General features: G+C 40.8%; 1 protein-coding gene across 7 annotated transcripts in view; it reads left to right on the top strand.

Moving 5' to 3' along the window:
- KLF12 (KLF transcription factor 12) overlaps positions 1-20,326 on the top strand; it is a 250,481-nt gene that overhangs the window by 91,308 nt on the left and 138,847 nt on the right. For all 7 annotated transcript variants that reach the window (XM_068676129.1, XM_068676166.1, XM_068676122.1 and 4 more), the window contains one exon: positions 7,826-7,915. In XM_068676129.1, the coding sequence (XP_068532230.1) occupies positions 7,826-7,915 (90 nt within the window). The remainder of the gene's footprint in view (positions 1-7,825; positions 7,916-20,326) is intronic.

The raw sequence follows: 20,326 nt of genomic DNA, 5'->3' as shown, positions 1-20,326 counted from the left end.
TGTCTGGACTTGAACTTTTCCCCTGGAGACAGATTTGTAAAAATATATAGTGAATGAAAACACAGCGACATCCTTAGGGACTTGGCTACTTAACTACATTTGGAATCCTTCTGTCTGCAAAATTGATATATATATTTTTAAATTTTATTTTTATGAAGGCTCTAGGAACCAGAGTAGGAATTAAAGAAGCTTGTGTTGCATGTTTATGTCTTTGTGCTGATAACAGCAGGCTGCAGCCGGACACGATCTGGTACATCAGATGAGGATCTCAGCAGGACACCCTGAGCTAAAGGCCAGCCACTGCGCGTGCTTCTCAGGTGCTGACAGCACTAAGTCAAAACTGCTGTTCAGTTGTGGGCTGTACCAGGCATGCCTGGTTCTAATACGATACCATACTCAGAGGCCATCATGGAAGATATATTTACTAGACGTAGATCTATAGTGTCTCCATGATCACTGGACGCCATGTAGATGATGTATGTCTGTGATATATATACACACATAGATATATGTAGACTGCATGTAGAGAATGTCATGCACTGCATTTGGGTCCACCATGAACTCTTTTTAGGGCTAACAGGCAGAGCAGAAAGAGACGTGTGGACTAGTGAAAAATAGCCTTCCTGTTAGCTGTAGTTAATTTTTCTTTACAGTCACATGCTGATCTGATGTCCTAGCATATTTCCAGAAGTCCATTGAAGATTGTGTTTCAGATAAGACATAAAACGAAGTATTTATGTATGTCTTTATTGTTCAGACTGGCTTCTGCAAACTCTGTTCTGTCCTCACTAAAGGAATTTCATTTTGAATTGGAGTGATGTCGGATCAAACACACCCGTTTCACTTGAAAACAGTGTAAAGTTTAAGGCTTTGGTCTACTTATTCCTTAAGAAATTGTTTCACTTTTTCTTGAAGTGTCAATAAATGAAAGTGATCCTTTTCTTTTCTGGTAATTTGACTTGAAATTCAAGTTCAGAGTAAAATGCAGAACTACCAGAGTCTCTGCTTTCATTATGAACATTTCACAGAGCTATAGACATAATTACATATGATGAAGATCCTATGGCAAGACATGGGCTGTTAACCCCGATTCCCTGGCAGAATTCCCAGTTGAGTGATTACCTTCTAGCTACATAAATTTACTTTTATTTTCTATTGGATAGTTGTTTCCTTCACTTATTGGAATGAACTGCTGTTATACACACTGTGGCGATGTTAACTGGTATACTTTACTCTAGAGATAACTTCAGTTCAGTGACTAACAAATCTCATTGTATGGTGTATAAAGGACTTCTTTGGAAATGAAGGTCTTCAGCAAGTGCAGGAGATTGAGGTAGAAGGCAGTTTCATGGTTCTTTCCTGTGAAAATTTGAGAACACATTCTCCTTGGCTTCCTTTCCCTGTGGAGACGGTAGTGATATTTGAGAAGAGATGGCAATCTTTTCTTCTAGTCTCCCTTGAATCAATGAGAAAAGGCATTTCAAACTTTTAAAACCGTATCTGGTTATACCCTTAAAGGGATGCAACATATCATCAAAAGGTTTGCCTTAAATGAATCACTTCAGATATTTTGCCCTGAGGTGTTATGCTGTCTGTTGCTTTGTTAATGGATAACTTCAGTGTAGTAATGTAAGTAATGGGAATAGCATGAATTTAGGTATTCATCTTCAGAAGAATCAACAGAGTAATCTTATTGCCAGTGCAAATAAGTAACGTGCTACTTTGTGGTTAGTTCAGTATTAGTTATTAGGTCAGATGTATTTAAGTTAGTTGCATATAAAAAAAATTAATTAATTAATTAATTAATTAATTTTAGAGGTCCTGCAAAAATGACCAAAAGTTTTGAAAGCATAAATGAGAATATAATGATGAATTCGGAAATTACTGCATGTGCAGAAAACTTGTGTAAAAATGACTGGAAGATGAGGCAAGGCATATTGTAAGTCAGCTTTGAGACAGGAAAGATGCTTAGGGGCTGTCCTCAGCTCTTAGCTTTTCAGAAGTATTCTCCTTAAACCTGAAACTTTTATATTGTACATTTAATTTGACTCTGTTCTTCCCGCAACTGATGCTGCATTTCTCAAAAATGAAAGTGATAGAGATTGTCTCATGTTAGATGTTAAGTTCATACAGAAGTGCAAAGGAATCTGTTTTATTAGTCATATTGCATAACTATGGAAGTGGTGCTGGGGTCAAGACAAGGAGTAAAATTCAGGAGGATGCAGAGATTTCTAAAGGTGTGATGCTCCATAGAAAAATCTGTCCAAATAATGGTATGTTCAGTGGTTCACAAATTGTGGGGTCCTGCAAGAGAGGAAAGGGGGGGGCTGTGAGAAGCCAGTATGAGCCACTGGTCAGTGCCAAGTAATCTAAAGGTACATAAACTTGCAAAGCGGTGCTGTTAGTGCGTATTGCTGCAGTGTCTGCATGTGGCAAGGTGCTGGTAGCAGGGGCTCCTCTGTGAGGAGAGGCCGGGGCTGCCCCGTGCCAGACACAGCCAGCTCCAGCCAGCTCCAGTGACCCCACCACAGGGCATGGCTGGGCCCAGCAGCCAAAATAGCGGCACCTTGGGGAAAATGTATATAAGAAAGGGCAAAACACTGCACAGGCAGAACACCATGGTTAGAGAGGAGATGTGCAAGGTGCTGGAGTAAAGACTCCCCTGCAGCCCACCGAGGAGACCTTGGTGGAGCAGGTACTGCTGCCTGTGGAAGAGATGTCCACAGCGGTGTCCATGGAGGACATGAAGGAATTGTAGGCTGTGGAGAGCCCACACAGGAGCAGATTTTCGTTCAGGAACACATCCTGTGGGGAACGACCCCTAAAGAGCAGGGAAAAGCATGAGGAGGAAGGAGTGGCCAGGAGGAACTGCTGTGGGCTGACCGAAGCCTCCACGTTCCCTGTCCCCTTGCGTCACCTGGGGACAGTGCACAGAGGAGTCTGAAGGGAAGGACTGAAGCTGAGCCTAGGAAGAAAGGAGGGGTGGGGGGAAGGTGTTTTACTTTTTGTTTCTCACCATCCAACCCTATTTTAATCAGTGACAAATTAAATTAATTTTCCCCAAGCCAAATCTGTATTGTGACAGTGATTGGTAAGGGATCTTTTTGTCTTTATCTTGACCCGCAAGTGTTTTCATTTTATTTTCTCCCTCTGCCCTTTTGAGGAGGAGGAGTGAGAGAGTGGCTGGGTGGGTGTCTGACAGCCAGCCAGGGTCAACCCACCCCTCACAAAATGTTGACTTATCAGCTGAACATTTTGGTGTTTCATAGAAAAGTTTACAGTCATTGAGGGCTTTGTCTTGTGTGTGTGTGCAGCATTTCAGCATAACTCAGTCCATTATCTTCATTAATGACAGCAGTAACTAGCATTATGCACCCTTGCATATATCCCTTGCATTCATGAGATGAAACGAGAATGAGCCAGTCTTGCACAGGAACATAAATAAATGACTGTCAATGCATGCAGATGATGTAGAGTCTGGGTTCTGAGCTCGCTGCTGTCTTCCTGCAGTAGCATGGGGTTGTCAGTCTGGCCAAGCATGCTCTGGGAGAGCATCATTTCATTTCTCATGCATCAGTACTGAGCAGCTGGATTTCAAAATAGTAGAGACTAGGGTGTGTGGGCGGGATCAGATTTTGTCATCTTGCGCTTAGAAGATATTACAGAGTGAATTTAGAGGCATCTTTTGTTGCCTCTCAGGGCAGGAGCTTGGTTCTGACACCAGCTCCCCCTGTTGCTGTTAAAAGCTTGCATCATGATTTTTGAAGGTATGGCTTGACCAAATAAAAAACCTGGCTTCAAAACTACGGGCCTTCTCCCAAATGGATCCAAATTTCATAATGGTGTCATTCATAATTAAATGAATAAACACTACAGGATGCTGGGGGGAGGGGGAGAGAGGTTGAACCAGGATGAAATAAGAGTTTTTGTTTTGTTTTGTCTTCCCCTTAAGTAGCTGATGATAATTTGATTAAAACTTGCAACAGACAGTTGTCCTTGTAAAGAAAATGTCAATTTATAGTTGGAGTGAAGCTGTACTAAAAATGTAGGTCTTTTGGAAGGGGGGAGAGTCTTGTTATTAGACTGATTGCAACAGCTTCTCAGAAGAAAAGCCTGTAAACCTCAAAGCTTATTTGTTTTGTGTGACAACTACTGCAGTAGCAGTTGCGCATATGGACCTGGGCATGATTAGTGTTTCGTGTTAATCTTTCGAGGCAATGAATGCCCAAACATGATCAGTGAAAGACTGAAATGGATAGCAGCGAGAAACAGAGGTTTCTCTCTTTTAGGATCAGTTGGTTTATTGATCCAAGAGAACAGATGTTTTCATAAGGTCATGCCGAGCTTGGCTTGATAAGGGCCTGGTTTAGGACATCTGCTGTGTGTTTTGCCTAAGTGTGTGACCAGAGTCCACCGGGTGGACTGGGTTGGGAGGAGGGAGGCTGGACATCCAAGGGCTGTCATACAAATTCACATCACCCTCACCTGTGGGGTGCTGGGGGGCTGCAATTCAGCTGCCACAGTGGGTAAAGGGGGTTTAGTGAGCCGGGAGGGGACTCTGGCCTGAAAAATGTATTGGTTTAGTACATCATAGCAGCAATCTCGGCTGGTGGGTCTCCTGAGTGTAATAAATTAGCATGGGGCACTAGAGCAGCCTGGCCTCACTCAGGTGTGAATGCTCCATCTGGCCCAGCTGACCGGAGAGGCTCCAGAGGGAGCTCCATGCACTCCCCCACCCCTGTGGGGATGAGGCAAGCCCGTTTTCCTTAGCTGATTGCCCACCGTATGCAAACCTCGGCAATTACGTTCTATTTGCTGAATGGCTTTGAACATACTGTAGGGCAAACGCTGGTTACAGCAGGAGAGCGTAGTTCTGAGAGATCAGCTCTCTGAGCGAATATTGGGCTAAACGCTTCATCTGTATGTGCGACACACAGATTAGATCCACTCGGCAGTTACCAGGCAGTGGACCCCCCCAGGATGTGTCACACGATGCCCTTTCAGCTATAAACGCAGAAGGATCAAATAATTTGGAAAGAATCTACTCCGGCGATTATTGCTGCTCAGAATTATAAACGGCCCAAAAGCCAGAAATATTCACTGAATTCATCCTTCAGACCAGTGCTCAAAAGGCAGAGTGTTGATCTTAAGAAATATGATTTTAGACAACAAAAGGGGAAGCAAGTGCTCTGAAAATTTAGTTAAATGTAAATGTGTTAAATGGTACATGAACTAGTCAGGTTTTCATGATTTATCAGTTTTAAACTTCAAAGGCTCTGGTTAGCTTGCATTTTTAAAACTAATGAGTTTATCACAGCCAGTGGGAAAAATGGTTCAAGTATATCAGCTGTAAATTGGTACAAAGCACTAAAAGGGACATTAGCCTCTAATCAGATTCTAACAGTTCATTAAACCTGCCTTTCCTCAATTGCGCTTTGTCTGCCCCCCTCCTTCTGCTTGTGCCTCCTGCGGAAGGCAGCCACGTCCCTTTTTTCATTCGGGTAAGACCTCCTCGGGGACGTGAAGCAATATCAGCTCATCCTTCTTTGTCTACAAGCTAAACAGCCCAAGGGATGCTTTATTATGGTATATTCCTGATCTTGCTGTAAAACTCAACTGTACTGCTTATAAATCATGAAAGGAGGGAGACTTCTCTGCTTGCAGAGCAGGCGCTGGGAGAGCCTGGAATGCCAGGCTGGCTCCTGCTGTAGCTCCACCCGAAACCACATCCAAACCACTGAAGCTCAGTGACGCCCTAGGACACGAGATCCCTTTCTGATAAGTAAACAATGCACCGCCCTTGCTGGGAAGAGGGATGTAAAGCCTGGAACCATTTCAGTGAGCTGTTTGTGGCATCCTGCTCCCTCCTCCTGTCTCCCCACCCCACACCTCAAAGAACAAATAATGATCAAGGTGTACAAAATGAGTTGCTGCAAAGATGCAAGAAGAGGTTTTTTATTGTTATTATTATTTTTTTCTTCCTGTTGTGTGAAGCTTAAAGTAGATATGCAGTGGAAGCATAGCATGAACTTGGAACATCACAATTGCTCAACTTGTCTTCATCTCCATATGTTTGGACGTCGAAATGCTAAGCAGAAAATTACTCATTTGGTCTGAAATTTTGTAATTTAAATGTTTTGAGTTTTTCTATAAACTTTATTATTTTATTTATTTAGTTAGTTATTTTACAAATATGAGATAAAAAAAGTGCTGTTTTCCTTTCTGTCGCACTGCTCTCTGCTTTACTACCAAGTTCCTGTCCTCCCCGTGTTACCAAACCGTAGCCACAGCTCTGTGCTGTAACACATGGGTTCAAAGTGAGGGTGATGGGAATTTTAAACAGGTCATTTGCTCTGCCTTTGGCACTGTGTTGGAGCATGCGTGTATTGGCTTCCCTGCTCTTTAGTGTAAGTTATTTAAATTACAACAAAGTAAAGGAATATAAAGAAGTAAACGGTTGCTGCAATACTTAACTCCCTAAACAGCCTGGGAAGATCCTGGGATACAGTGCCTTAATTGGAAAAAAAATGTTTAAATTAATTTAAGTTTTAAAAGAGTATTTAGGAAGCATTGGGGCATACCATTTTTCCTTGAAATTCCCCCAAAGCAGCCGTGATAATAAACAGGGCAATGAACACAGGAATTCCTTCTGAATAACGGCACCACACAGTACTGAACAGATCTGCTGCCAGTGAAACACACGGAGAGGGTTTTTTCCATTACAGTGCATTTGTTGAGGACTAAGAGGTAGCAGTTAGCGTGGCGGTGAGTTCCCAGTATCAAGTGCTGTGTTCCAGACAGGGTCACAGATAAGTAAGTGGCTGCGAATGAGTCACTTATAAGCAATATGTGCTAGAGTTTCACTATTTGAGAAACGTCTTTGACGTTTTCGCATTTCTGTGCAACTGACCAAATTGTTTTGATCCATAAGGTCATATTCTCGCTAGAGTGATAAAATGTCTTTATTCTCACCGTGTTGTTCAAACCAGATGGCAGCTGAAGGGGCTAGCTTTGAAACACCATCCTTGAGCCTTGACTACATTAGAAGATTAACTCAGGTTAAGGTAGTGTTTGAACTGAAAGCACCAGAGATTGTTTTGCATATTTCATAAAACACTCATGCAACAGTGGGACGAGGCATTTGTAATAAGGATGTTGATTCAGAGAAGTACAGTTTTGCAAATCCCACTTCGAACTGAAACTCTCAGCCTGTATTGTCCATTACTGAAAGGATGTTTTTACACTCTTTTTTTTCTGATTTATTTTATATGAGGAGTGAGCGCATGGAGATTCTCATTGAGAAATGCAGTTCACTTTACAAGATAATGATATGAAATCGGAGAATGTGTTGAAGATGTGTGTTAATTTACTGTGTGCATGTACAGCTCTTCAATATAATTTATTTGAATTCAAGTGTATGCTTTCTGTAGGTGATATAAAGTACAAATGTGTGATTCAAATCAAATACACCTAAGTATACTGCCAAAAATCTGAAGCTGTTTGGCATCACTGCTCTCTTTTCCAATCCTAAAGCAACAAATATATATATATGCATGTGTGTGATTCATTGCAAATTAAAAAACAGTAATTTTCCTTTTTCGTTTATAAAGATTTAGTTCTCTTTTAAGGATAACTGAAAATTTAATTTATTATTTTTTGAAAAATAGCAACTTGATAGGTACTTTTTGAAATTATTATTTCATGTTTGTTAACTTTAGCTAGGAAAAACGTACTTTACTTCTGCAGTATTATAGAATTAAAACAGTGAATTTAATCGACTGTCTTTCATCTTTTTTTGATTAACCTTGTCCTTTTTTTGCCTTAGGACATCAGCGCCTTTGAAAACAGAATGTTAATGCTTGATGGGATGCCGGCAGTCAGAGTTAAAACAGAGCTGCTGGAATCTGAGCAAGGGGTAAGCAGAGGTTTCTGTGTGGCTTCACTCTTCAGCACACTGGTGACCCTTGCCAAACTACTCTGTGGTTAGCTGTCTCTCCTGTTGTATTGCTGTTTTCTGTTACCACTTTGGAGCTCATTTTCTTGGGAAATTTTTCAGGCAGCTGGGAACACAAAACTCTGTGGAAGACACACTGAAATTGTCTGGGTTAGAGATGCTTTCTGTGGTGTAATTTTACGATTGCAAAAAAGGGTGCAGTTTAAAATATGGGGAAGAATAATGGTTTATGGCAAAGAAGCCAAATTCATATGTCCAAGAAGGCTCACACATATTTATGCTATTCTGCTTTCTTGGGCTATTTGCTTTACCATGATTGTTTTGTCCTTTATATGCTTATCTTATTCCATTTTCTGTTTGAGCAAAATTGCTCTTTTGGGTGGAATGTACTTGTTTATCGTTGTGATAAGAAGCTAGAAGCTTCAGATGGTTACAGTTAGTGTCTCAGAGTCTGCTGAATACGAAACAGACATTATGAATATGATTTTGGATTTTTGCAGAGCAACCATTCAGTGTTAGATGTTAATTCTAGTGGCAGATTTAAGGAAAATGGATGACTAAGTTTTTGGACTTGTTCGGGGTATTTTCTTACATATGCAGTAGCAACTTTACCAGGGATTGCAGCTTACTATGGCAGGATCTGTTTTTAATAGAGATGTTTATAGAGGCTAATAAGATGAGGTTTTGTGCTATCATGGATAGATTCCTTATTTGCTTGTGTGCACCTTACACCATCCTGAAGAATTCAAGCCACCTTACTGCTCTGAAGACAGATGCCTCCAACAAGCAGAAAGCGTAACAGAAGAAGCAACGTTATTGCTATGTAGGTTGGGATTTTCTGTCCTTCTTTTAGTTAGCTTTTTACCTTCCTGCCATTTTCTCAAATATTTGAGAATTTAAATGATATGGAAGAAAGGGAATTAACTTTCAGGATGACTTAATTTGAAAGATTTGCAAGGAGAGATTGGTTATTCAGAATGTTCTTGAGGCTTGTTTTGAGTAAAAAAAGCTTGACATTTAATGGTATTCTTGCTCATCTCTCAGCCTTCTTTAGAGTCAGTACCATCAGAAAATATATCGGTACCAGCATAGTTTGAGGGAACACTGAAATTCAATTATTGTATGAGACACAGTGATGAAAAGACAGATCCATTAGAGATAATTTTTAATACCTTCTGGATGCTTTGCATTGTGTCTTTGTATGTAACCTAAACCTTTATTTATATTGTTCAGAAGGCAAATGCTATATTGGTTTTTGCCTTTATTTAATTTACAATAAGTTCTATGCATGAAACATATTGCTGGATCCTTCAGGAAGAGTACTAAGTGTGATTTGATTCTGGAACACCTATTTGGTGTCCTAGAAACTGTAAGGAAATGAACAATTTATATAGTTGTTTTTTTTTTAATTTCCTTAGGTTTTATTTTTTAATAAAATTTTACAGACTTCTTTGTAAGCAGAAAATGATGTCATCTCTTTCTTTTCCAATGACTGTGACTTTGGACAAAGAGCTCGGTTTAATTTGGGATTTTATGTGCTTTGGTACTAATTAAGTAGTGTCTGGTCAGGAGTCTCCAGCACCTTTATGGCTCTTCATTAGGGAACAATCAATAAATACAAAATGAATTCTCCGGTTTGCTAACAGAGGAGCTGGCCATTAGGATGGCAATTTTCCAGAAAACAGCTTAAACTCTAAAGAGAAAGGTGGTTGAAACAGATGTTTAGCATGTGCTTCAGAGACTGTTTTGAATATGTAGATGTTGGTAGACATAACAGGGACAAGTGTTTGAAGGCGGTGATTATCAAAGACGTTCCGTGAAGCTATTTGAGAAGATGAATATCATAACTGGGAAGAACGGGGTGGGAACTACAGTGTAATCCAAGTAGTCTGAATTCGAAACAGCTCTTCTTCTTCACGCTGTTACAGTGCCCAAAGACCCTATGTTTGCACCTCCATTGTATTATATTGGTATGCAGGGAGATGGGATTTCTACTTCGAAAACATCACAAACTAAGACAGCATATTTGAGTCTTAATGGTAGGAGCTGGAGCTGCTTCATTTAGGATGCTCTGTCCATTAGGCAAAACTAGGCAAACTTCTCTAAACCTGTCTAGGAAGATTTTTTTATCTATCTATTTTAATTATTATTTTTTCTGTTCCTGCTTGGTATCTGGTATTGGTTATAGGTCTGTGGTGAGGGCAAAAGTGAGACATAGTTTAGGAGTTATGAAATGAAAGTTGCCTTTGTGGCTAGGGGATCCCAAAGGCTGCATTACTCATGGATGAGTAAAAGCAGAAAACGCACCGGAGGATCACCGGCCCTCAATCAGGGCTGATGGGTGCTGAGCCATCAGACCAGACTGTGCCGATTTGCCTCTGTAACAGGGCTTTGGAGGAACTGGAATGGTATCACCTGATCCTTTAGCTGATAAGCTACTACACCATTGGAATTGTCTTCTGTTTAAATTTGAGCCCATCTTTCAAATAAACAGCTTCTTGATTTTAAAAATGATAGTGATGAAGAATCTCATTATCGCTGTGCTATCTGTTACCTGTTCCTGGTGTTAAAGCATGCACCTAATTTTTATTTAGAGCTTATCTAGTATCAGTTCCCAGCCCTTTCCAACAGCAGCAGGCCCAAGGGAGAAATTCCCTTGTGGTGCCATGTGATGATCTCTCTTAGCCCTTTTGGGGCTGGTCCGTATGAGATGCAGTGAATTGAGGTGGTTTCAGAAGAAAGTTGCTGTTGTGGTGTGGGAGCTGCCTCCATTGCTGCTGCACATGGTGGCTTAGCAGTCCTGTCTTGGTGGGTCCTCCATGATGGGTGCTTACAAGGCAATTACTGCAGAGCTTTATCAAAATTAATAGTGGGTTTCGAGAACATGTGCCTGCTTCTTGTTAGGGATACTGAAAATTTCCTTGCAGGGCATATGAATGTGTCAGCCAGAAAAGGTGTTTTCCAATTAGTTGTGCCCCGATTAGCTGTCGCTTCTGCTTCTTGACCTCCAAGGTGGGATTCAGAGAAAGGGCCATGCTGTAGGAAGGTGGATGTTGCTTGGCCATGCGTGCAGTGCTGTTTGGGACACCCAGCCAGTCCTCTGCTGTCATGGCTCTTGAAATGTTTGCCTGATGAGAGAGCAACTGGTAGAGGAGAGTTTAATTGCATATTGGGCAGTTGTTGTGCGGAGGCAAGTGTGTGCATTGGGTATGACGGCAGGCTGGCACTGCCTCAAGTCCTGCTTGGGTGCCAGCCTGCCTCGTTGCCGTCATGGTCCTGTGGTGTCCTATCAGGTACGTGACGCAGGTGAAATGAAGGGACAGAGATTATCTCAGGAGTCACTCGGTGCCAGTGACGAATTACTGGCAAAGAGCAGGAGCCAGAAGGTACCCCCATGATTCTGGGTATGTCTCCAAGACCACAAGGAGAGTAAGCTAAATGCCTACATCGTTGCTCCGGGTGGGAATTGTTGTAATGATGTTACTGTAAAATGCTGGCTAGGCAGATTACTTCAGCAGATGACATGACTGTAGCATTTGAATCTGCACTCCAAGGTTTCAATTTATTTAGTAATTTGATCAGTGCAATGATTAAACAGTATGTGCTTACCCTGGGACTTTATTAAAAGCTTTTTTTGAAATCCAATGTCCTTACTGTTTGTGAGCTAGTAACCTACCAGCCTATTGACTGGAGCAATAAAAATATTGTTATGTAGCAACCTAGATAAAGTGGACAGTGCTCGCTGCAGGAACATGACAAGGTAGGAATAAAAAGCTGAAAAAGAAATAACATTCAATTTCCCCTCACCCCTACTCCACCAACACAGAAACACAACAGGAGGGGAAAAAAAAGATTCCTTACATAAATGGAACCAGCTTTTAACTTCCCATTTGTGGTATATGGCTGTGGTGGAATAGGTACCATCTGGCCATGTGCACTTGCATTATTAATTCTTCTTCAGGTGCTGCTCTGGGTAACCTGGTCTTCACCTGGTGTTGTCCGTTGGTGGACACGTGGTGGTAGTAGTAGAGATCCCCCACAATGCAGGTGGGAACCAGAACAGAGCAAATCTGAGTTGAGAATTAAACATTTTTTAATTTTTTTGGATACTAAGACAGACCATCAGTCGTTTTTGTGTTGGAGTCCTTGGTCTATCTCCAGGCTAGGTTAAGCAAATTGTATAGCTCTTCTCTACCATCTGTGCACTGAACTCCAAGATCTCTTGACTATTTTGCTACAAGACTTTTTGTTTTTCTTTGTTTCATGATAGGTCTATTTCTTGCATTGTGTTTGGGTGCAAAACCAAACCTGGGCTGACAAAACCAAACTGGGGCTGACAGCTCTGAAAGGTGTTTTTTAAAGTATTTTAAAATAGCATCTGTCTTTTTACTGCAGAAATGTTACATATCTAGAGCAAGCAAATTTGGATTTAAAATGCAATACAGCAAAAAGAATTAGAGAAGAAAGTGTAGTCCAGTTGAAATTTCAGGGTATTCTTTGAAGAACAACAAAGCTTTGTGAGCAGCTTCCACAGCAGAATAGGCAGGTTTCTAGTTGAGGCTAAAAGGAAATGGGGAGCTGATGCCTGTATTTCAGTTGTGCCCGAAGAACCAGTTCCTTCGAGCCTGTGGCTAGAGAAGGGTGAGCACGACTCAGGAGCTACAGTCTGTGTAAATGCAGTGAAGATGAATGTTTACTAACCCAGTTTTAAAAGACACTTATTCAAGCTAGGTGATTGTGGGTGAATGAGATTTAGGCAACTTCATAAGGAAGACATGTTTTATGAGGTATAGGTTACTGGACAAATTTGGAACAAAGAAGTATTTACAAGGGAAATCAATTTTCTCTTTGCTTTGGAAAAAGTTAAAACACTTCTGCTTTGTTTTATTGTCACCAATTTAGAATAGTTTAATGATCTTTAGAAGGCCATCAGCATTAGCAAGAACAGATGCTTATTTTCCCAGTGAACTACTGTCCTTAATTTTGCACAGGAGATTTAATGTAGACTATTGTTTGAGGCTTCAAGAAGATACAGTGCTGCTTTAATGACTTTATCACAAATTAAAAAAAGACATTACATAAAAGATATCGCATTGCCCTTTAACAAGGCTTCGTTATTACCTCCCCTACTGTGGAACAGGAGCTGGCATTGCTAATATATTGGTAGAATTACTTTAGAAATGTGAATTTGCTTATCATTTAATATACTCCAATGACCTACAGCTTTAAATCTCCTTATTTGCAGTAAATTTTTTGCTTGTCAGTAACTGGCTTCAGAGAAAGGCATGAAGAAGGTGGTCCCTCCCTGTACAGGTGAAGGTGGGGTACTTCAGCAGGAAGTAAATACTCATTCTTTGGGTGTGCCAAAAACTATTTTGGAAAGTAATGTTTCTCATTGCAAAAATTTATGGAGGCTACATTAGTTTAAATGACAATACAGACTGGGCAGTGAATTCATCAACTGATGGCTACTATCAAGACGTTGGGATGGATATTGTTGGCTGGCTTCAGTGTGAAGTCTGAAAGTCTTGATGGTCATTGTTGCTTCTGTGGCTTATTTTTTATTTTATTTTTTTTTTAACTGGTAAATGTGTCTGGCTTACTCAAACATGAAGTTTCATTTTCTTAAGTATTTGTGGAGTCAGACATCAGGCCTTTGTTAAAAGCAGATATGTATGTAAGATAAATCTCACAATCAATCCTCAAATATAGATAATAATGCACTTTTTATTTTCGTGAGCCTTTTTGTTTCCAGATCTTATATTTCATCCATTCCTGTGACTGCATTTTCTCCCCTCAGATCACTGTTTGAAGATTATATATCTCATTGTGAATTCATCCCCTAATTCTGCTTGATCTGTCTCCATTCCCGTGCCTTATCATGTCCGAATAATGAAAAGAATGACTAAAATGACAAAAACCTTTAACAAGCCAATATTGTTCTATGTCTTTTGTCTCTAGCTAAATTATCTTGTCATCTCATGTCTGAAGAATGCCATGCATGCTTATGCTGTATACAGAAATGTATTGTACCTCAGCCTGGGTAGTAGTGACAGAAATCTCTTTTATTTGCAAAGATGTCCAAAAATACCTATTGAAATTCAGTCAAGAAAAGTGCCAATAGCAAAGCTTGCTCCTTGACTGTGTAGGGAACTGGGTTTTATTGATTGTTTGGCTTACATACATTCTTTGTGTTATTAGAAGAAGCATGTTTTCTTCTACTGTTATTTCAAGGTGCAATTCATGAATCCCTGCTTCATCCATGTAATTTTTTTCTTTCTGAAATGATACTTCATGTTCAGCACTGCTGATCTGGGGAAACAAACAGCATATGGACAGCACACATATATCAGTCTCTTCTGCAAAGAAACTAGCCCATCTCACTTTCTGTTGTTTTTCTTCATCTTACAATAGACAGTAATTGAGGAGTGTTATTGAGGTGTTAGAAATACAGCTGATACGATTCATTAGTTGTTCTGCAGAGCCATAAATATGACATTCTTTAGGAAGAGATGAAGATTTAATTCCAGAGAGAAGTAGGGACTGGAACAGGGCATGATGCAGTACTGTATTAGACATACCTAAAGTGGCTCCTGGCAAGGAAGTACAACTGTGTCTTCAAACGCTGCTGTGCTTGGGGAGTATGCTCGCTACCCAGAATCACAATAATAGAATACTCTGAGTTGGAAGGGACCCACAAAGATCATTGATCAAGTCCAACTCCTGGTGCCACACAGGACCACCCAAAAATCAGACCATGTCTGAGAGTATTACCCAAACACTTCTTTAACTCAGACAGGCTTGGAGCCATAACAACTGCCCTGAGGAGCCTGTCCCAATACCCAACCACCCTCTGGGTGCAGAACCTTTTCCTAATACCCAGCCTGACCCTCCCCTGTCCCAGCCCCATGCCATTCCCTCGGGTCCTGTCACTGTCCCCAGAGAGCAGAGCTCAGCGCCTGCCCCTCCGCTCCCCTGGTGAGGGAGCTGCAGGCCGCCATGAGGCCTCCCCTCAGCCTGCTCTGCTCTGGGCTGAATAAACCAAGTCACCTCAACCACTCCTCACACGTCTTGCCCTCTAGGCACTTCACCATCTTCATAGTTCTCCTCTGGACACTCTCTGATAGTTTTATGTTTTTTAAAACTGTGGTGCCCAAACCTGCACACAGTGCTCAAGGTAAGGCTGTACCAGCACAGAGCAGAGCAGGACAATCCCTTCCCTCAACCAGCTAGCAGTGCTGTGCTTGATGCACCCCAGGATGTGGTTGGCCCTTTTGGCTGCCAGGGCACACTGCTGGCTCATATGTAACTAGCCATCAAGCAGAACCCGCAGATAACCTTTCCTTGGAGCTGCTCTCCATTTTCTTGTTCCCCAGTCTATACATATAGCAAGGGTTGCTTTTTCCCAGGAGCATAATCTGGCATTTGCTATTCATATAGTTGCTGATAGCCTAGCCCTCTACCCTGTCAAGATCTCTCTTCAAGGACTCTCTACTATCAAGGGAGTCGACAGCTCCTCCTAATTTAGAGTTACCTACAGACTTACTTAGTATGCATCTGAGTTCTGCATCCAGATCATTTATGAAAGCATTAAAGAGAATTGGCCCTAAAATGGAGAGTGCAATATACATCCCAGAACAGTCCATCACAGTTATCAGTTGGATTAATTAAGCCAAGTGAAGCATGCAAGCCGATAAATACTGTGGGTACTTTTTCATGTTACATGGCAGCTCAGATGGAGAATAAAATCTAAACCTCCTGGTATTCCTGCTCTATCCCTTGATAGTGACTGAATAACATTGGGGTGAGTTGGGTCAACCAGCCACTGATCCAAGAAAAAAACAACCCAACAGGAGAAAGGAAATGGTTTGATATATCCTGCAGTCATACTGTTATGAAATCATGGATAGGGGAAGGGTGGGAAGAAGATTGCGCATGCTACTTTTGACAAAGACCTGTAGGTAGAGGTGGCTAACTGGATCTGAAACTACCTCCTGAGACACCTTCACTGATTCTGGGACTTGAACTAACTTCTTTGAGCATGCCTCTCCACTGCTGGCTTGCCAAATACTGGAAATTTATTGTGTAGCACATTTCTTTACTCCTTCTTAAGTCAGCCCTTCCACTTATATCAAATAGAGAGCCAATGGTTTCTCTTGTTTGTTGTTTTGTTTTTTTCCCCACCATCCTTGTAGTTATGGCCTATTTGTTTGGAAATTCTCCTTTCAGGATCAGATGCTAAAGTACTATGGAAAGGTAATAGATCTAAGACTAATAGGAAATGATGGCTTAAACTCACTGTCACACTCACCAAGCAACCTTTTGCCAAGTTAACCAAGTTTGCAGAATGAAAATGCAGGTGGGCGTTGCAAGATGTATCGTGCTGTCTAAAATTCTCACCAAGAGAAGGATTTCAGATCCTCTGAGAATTAATTTACTGACCATTGTCTGCTATTGCTTTGCTTTGCTAGGCAGTTATAGAGCACTGCAGGGAATATATTCCTTATTCTGTCTATTATTGTTATATGTATGGTAGTAATGTGTAGATTTTCAGCTGTGGTTGGAGATGTCCCTAGATATCCCTGGCTTAATTGATCAAAATATGTGTTTAGACACCATTTGAATGGGTATTTTCAGATAACAATGATCACGCATATTAGGAATGTAGTAGCAAGTCTAATAGGAGAGAAGCAGAGAAAGATCTGTGCTCCACACAATTCATGTTTCAGTAACACTACTATGACATAAAATGTTGTCTTGTATCTATTGAGGGCTGGAAGAAGGTGACTTTGCTCATTTAAAAATAAATAAATATGTACTTGGTAGAGGATAATAATATTTTACATGCAAAACTGGGAAGAATTTCAAACAGAATGTGTGACATTACCCAGAACTGAGCATTACTGAATACTGTTACAGTCCCACAGTAAAACTGTTATGCGCTATATCATACGTTAAGTATATGAATTTGTTAGTGGTTTTGTGTGAGGGCTGTAAAAAACAAACAAACAAACAAAAAAAAAACCACATTGCGTTTGGGAGAAGGAAAGTCAACCCTTTGATTTGAGTATAGCATTGAAGGTTGTTACTACTATAGTCTGTTTGCCTTCTTTCACAGTCAATTATTTTGTGAGCTCACCTTGAAGACAGTTTCCTTTTGTGATAATGTATGACATCTCAGCCTGCTCTGCTACCAGAGTTTATGATGAGAATCTCATGGAAGATTTATTCAGCTGAGAAACTTTATTTGTAAAAAGAAACAAGCATACAAGTTGTCTGTCTGTCTGTTACTGTGAATTTCTACATCTGCATTTTGGGTTGAAAAGAGTTTGTTTTATAGAGATATGAAAGGTCAGTGTTACCTTTAGTGCATTAGAAAGTATTTTAAAATGTCAAAAAAATAAAAAAAATCTGAAAAATTCTCAACCATCCAAATACCCACCCTTACATCATGCCCCTCATAACCCCAATTCTAATGACACTTCTGTGTGCCCCATGTTATGTTTCTTTTGGGAGTCCAGCATCTACAGCTCAACTGCCATTTTGATCTAGTTTGCAATCTTAAGTGGGAAACTAGTGACCTACAGATTTTTGTGCTTTGCATCCTGCCAGAGAGGTACTGATGCTATGCTCAAAGGAGTGCCAGATGTTCCATATGTGAATTGATACACATCACTCAAGTCTAAAATCCTGTTACACTTCTACATTCAAACTTAGCACAGGCCTCTTTTCTTTTTTTTTTTTTTTTTGTAGCAGTGTAAAACAGTTCTAAGATAGAGTAATGAGATTTTTAGACTTCATGCAAAACAATTATTGGCATCTAAGAAGCAGTTACTCTTCAAATTTTGTGATTTATGTGGTAGGGTATCTGAGGTTTGCAGGTTGCAACTGCACTGAAATTTAATAAGTTCTGAAATAATGAGTCCATGCGCTCATATGGATAAACTTATCAAGGTGAGCTAGATAGTTCCGCTTATTAACAAGGCAGCTACCTTAAAATACCTCATGTTTACATCTATGTGTGATTTTGCTTGTACATAGGTAATGTAGATCTGTTGATGCATGGTGTTCACGGTTCAGAGTTCTTTATTTAAAATGTTTTCCATTGAAATGTCTCAGTGAAATAATTGTGAACACAAAATCTTCTAATCATTTTGAAATGAAAAAAGTTAATCATTGCATTTCATCTTGTTCCACTCAGCAGTGAATTTAATTGATTTTTTAATGTTCATTACAGTCACTTCATCGTGGTGGTCTGTATTTTGATCAACAGGGCATATTGGTATGTTGAGAGTGGAAAAGAAATGGAAGTGACTGGGCTGTAGTCCTTTCCCTTTGTGTTGGCTCAGCGTGAAGTGCAATCTCTCTGTATTCCTGGTTTTCACTTGGGTAATTGCTATACTTTATTTCTTTAAGGACATTGAGATACTTGAAGTGAGAAGTATTGCGAAAGTGTACATTATTAATACATTTTTATTATATACTAGCTATCTTCAGAAAAATATGCACAAGCCAGTAAAATTCAATAATTTATAGTATCACAGAACACTTCAGCAACAAGAGACAAATGCCACTATGTTATGATATTACTGAAATAATTTTAATCTTTGTTGTTGTTAAGAAAAGGGATTACTTATAGTTTTCACTTGTTTGTTGGTGTTCTTTTAACTCTTTTTTCCTATTTGAGGTTGCATTATAAATAGTCCTCTTAATGTATATTTTACTCTTGCTCTGTATCCTGCTGGGAAGTACTGAAAGAGCCATATATTTTTTAGCATTATTGGCTTTTTTCCTTATTTCTCTCTGTGGAGATGAGCCCTTACATAAATTACTTTAAGGATCCTGTTTTCTTGATTTTTTCCCCCGCTTTGTTTCACGCTGGGAGGATGAGTATTTAATAAACTGTTATTTAGGGGCATCTGCTTTCACAGACATTTCCTTTACAAATGTTGTTATTGTTTTGTTGCGTTGCTTAAATGAATCAGAATATCATAGGAACCATAAGAAAAAGAAAAAAAGAAGAAAAAAAAAAAAAACAAAAAAAAAATAGCAATGAGAGGTGGCATTCATCCTCTCCTGCCTGTGCAGGTCTCTCTGCTTGCTGGCAGGCAAAGCCCTTGCCCAAGCATGGAGACCAGGCAGATGAACGTGGGGAGGCCCATGCCAGCTCCATGCAGGGTCACCCCATGTGTGACATGGGCCAACCTTTGCACCTGGCTCTTGCAATGAAGCCAGAGCTCTTTTGGGTTGGCATGGAGCAAGGGGCTGCTGGAGGAGCAGTGGGGTGCCTCTGTGGGGTCCCCCACAGGGAAGGGGTCACCCTGCTGCCACCTGTGTCCCACCTCCTTAGACTGCTGCGGTATCTGTAGTCTTTTTCCTACTTTTGTGGTTTGCACTAGAGATCAACATTAACGCTGAGGCACTGACTTTGGCTTTGGCCATCATCTGTGATTTGGTTTGCGGAGCTAATGTCATTGCTGTAAATGAGTTACTGGAAATCCCCTACTGTTTGCATCAGTTTGTCTGTAGAAGACAGCATCACCACCCTCTCCTCTCTGGATTATAGATACACTTGGTTATGTTTTTAATTCTTCCGGTGCCCTTCTGCATCATTTCCCTCTTTCTTTGATTGTTTTCTGCTAGGTAGGTGGTTTGAATACAGCCTGGTCATATTCTGGCTGGTAGTTCTCAGATAGTGGGTTCCTGATTGCTCCGAATGTGTACATGTGCCCTGTGTAGATTTCTGTGCTTGTTTTGCTTTTTTAAATACTGAGCAGATGTTTGTGAACAGATAGGTGTAAAACGATAAAAGCTTAATCATGAAATTATGTTTTGCATTGTGGTACAGGGAATTAATTCTCAGTGAAGGGGGACAACTGTTGACTGAGGAAGGAAAGGTGGGATTGGGTATGCGTAGCAGTATCAAATATTTCACCCTGGGTGAATTCATACTGACTGTTCTCTGCCAACTTATCCTACTTCACGAAGCACAGGAACATGTTGCCAGAGGACAGGTCCCTCCTGCAGACCTAAGGGACACATAGCAGCCTACAGTTCCCTGGATCACCCTTTTGGACCTCTCTGAAGAGGAGAGTACTGTCTGGTTTCTTCTCCTCATTGGGGATCTCCAATGTCTCCATGGCCTTTCAAACATGGCAGACAAGGGTGCTGCAAGAACATTGACCAGCTGCCTCAGCACCCATGGGCTTGTTTGGGTTCAGTCCTCTCAGGAAATCCCCAACTTGGCCCTCATCACAATGGGTGCTTCTGCTCCTTGAAATCTGCCTCCAAGCACAGAAGCCTATGAGAAGGCCATGTTGGTGATGGCCAAGGCAGAAAAGGCAGTGGAGTACCTCAGCATTATGGTGCTTG

The sequence above is a fragment of the Anas acuta genome, chromosome 1, assembly GCF_963932015.1.
Source record: "Anas acuta chromosome 1, bAnaAcu1.1, whole genome shotgun sequence".
NCBI classification, from domain to species: Eukaryota; Metazoa; Chordata; class Aves; order Anseriformes; family Anatidae; genus Anas; species Anas acuta.
The sequence above is the reverse complement of the archived record's forward strand: the minus strand, read 5'-3'. Positions and strand labels throughout refer to the sequence as shown.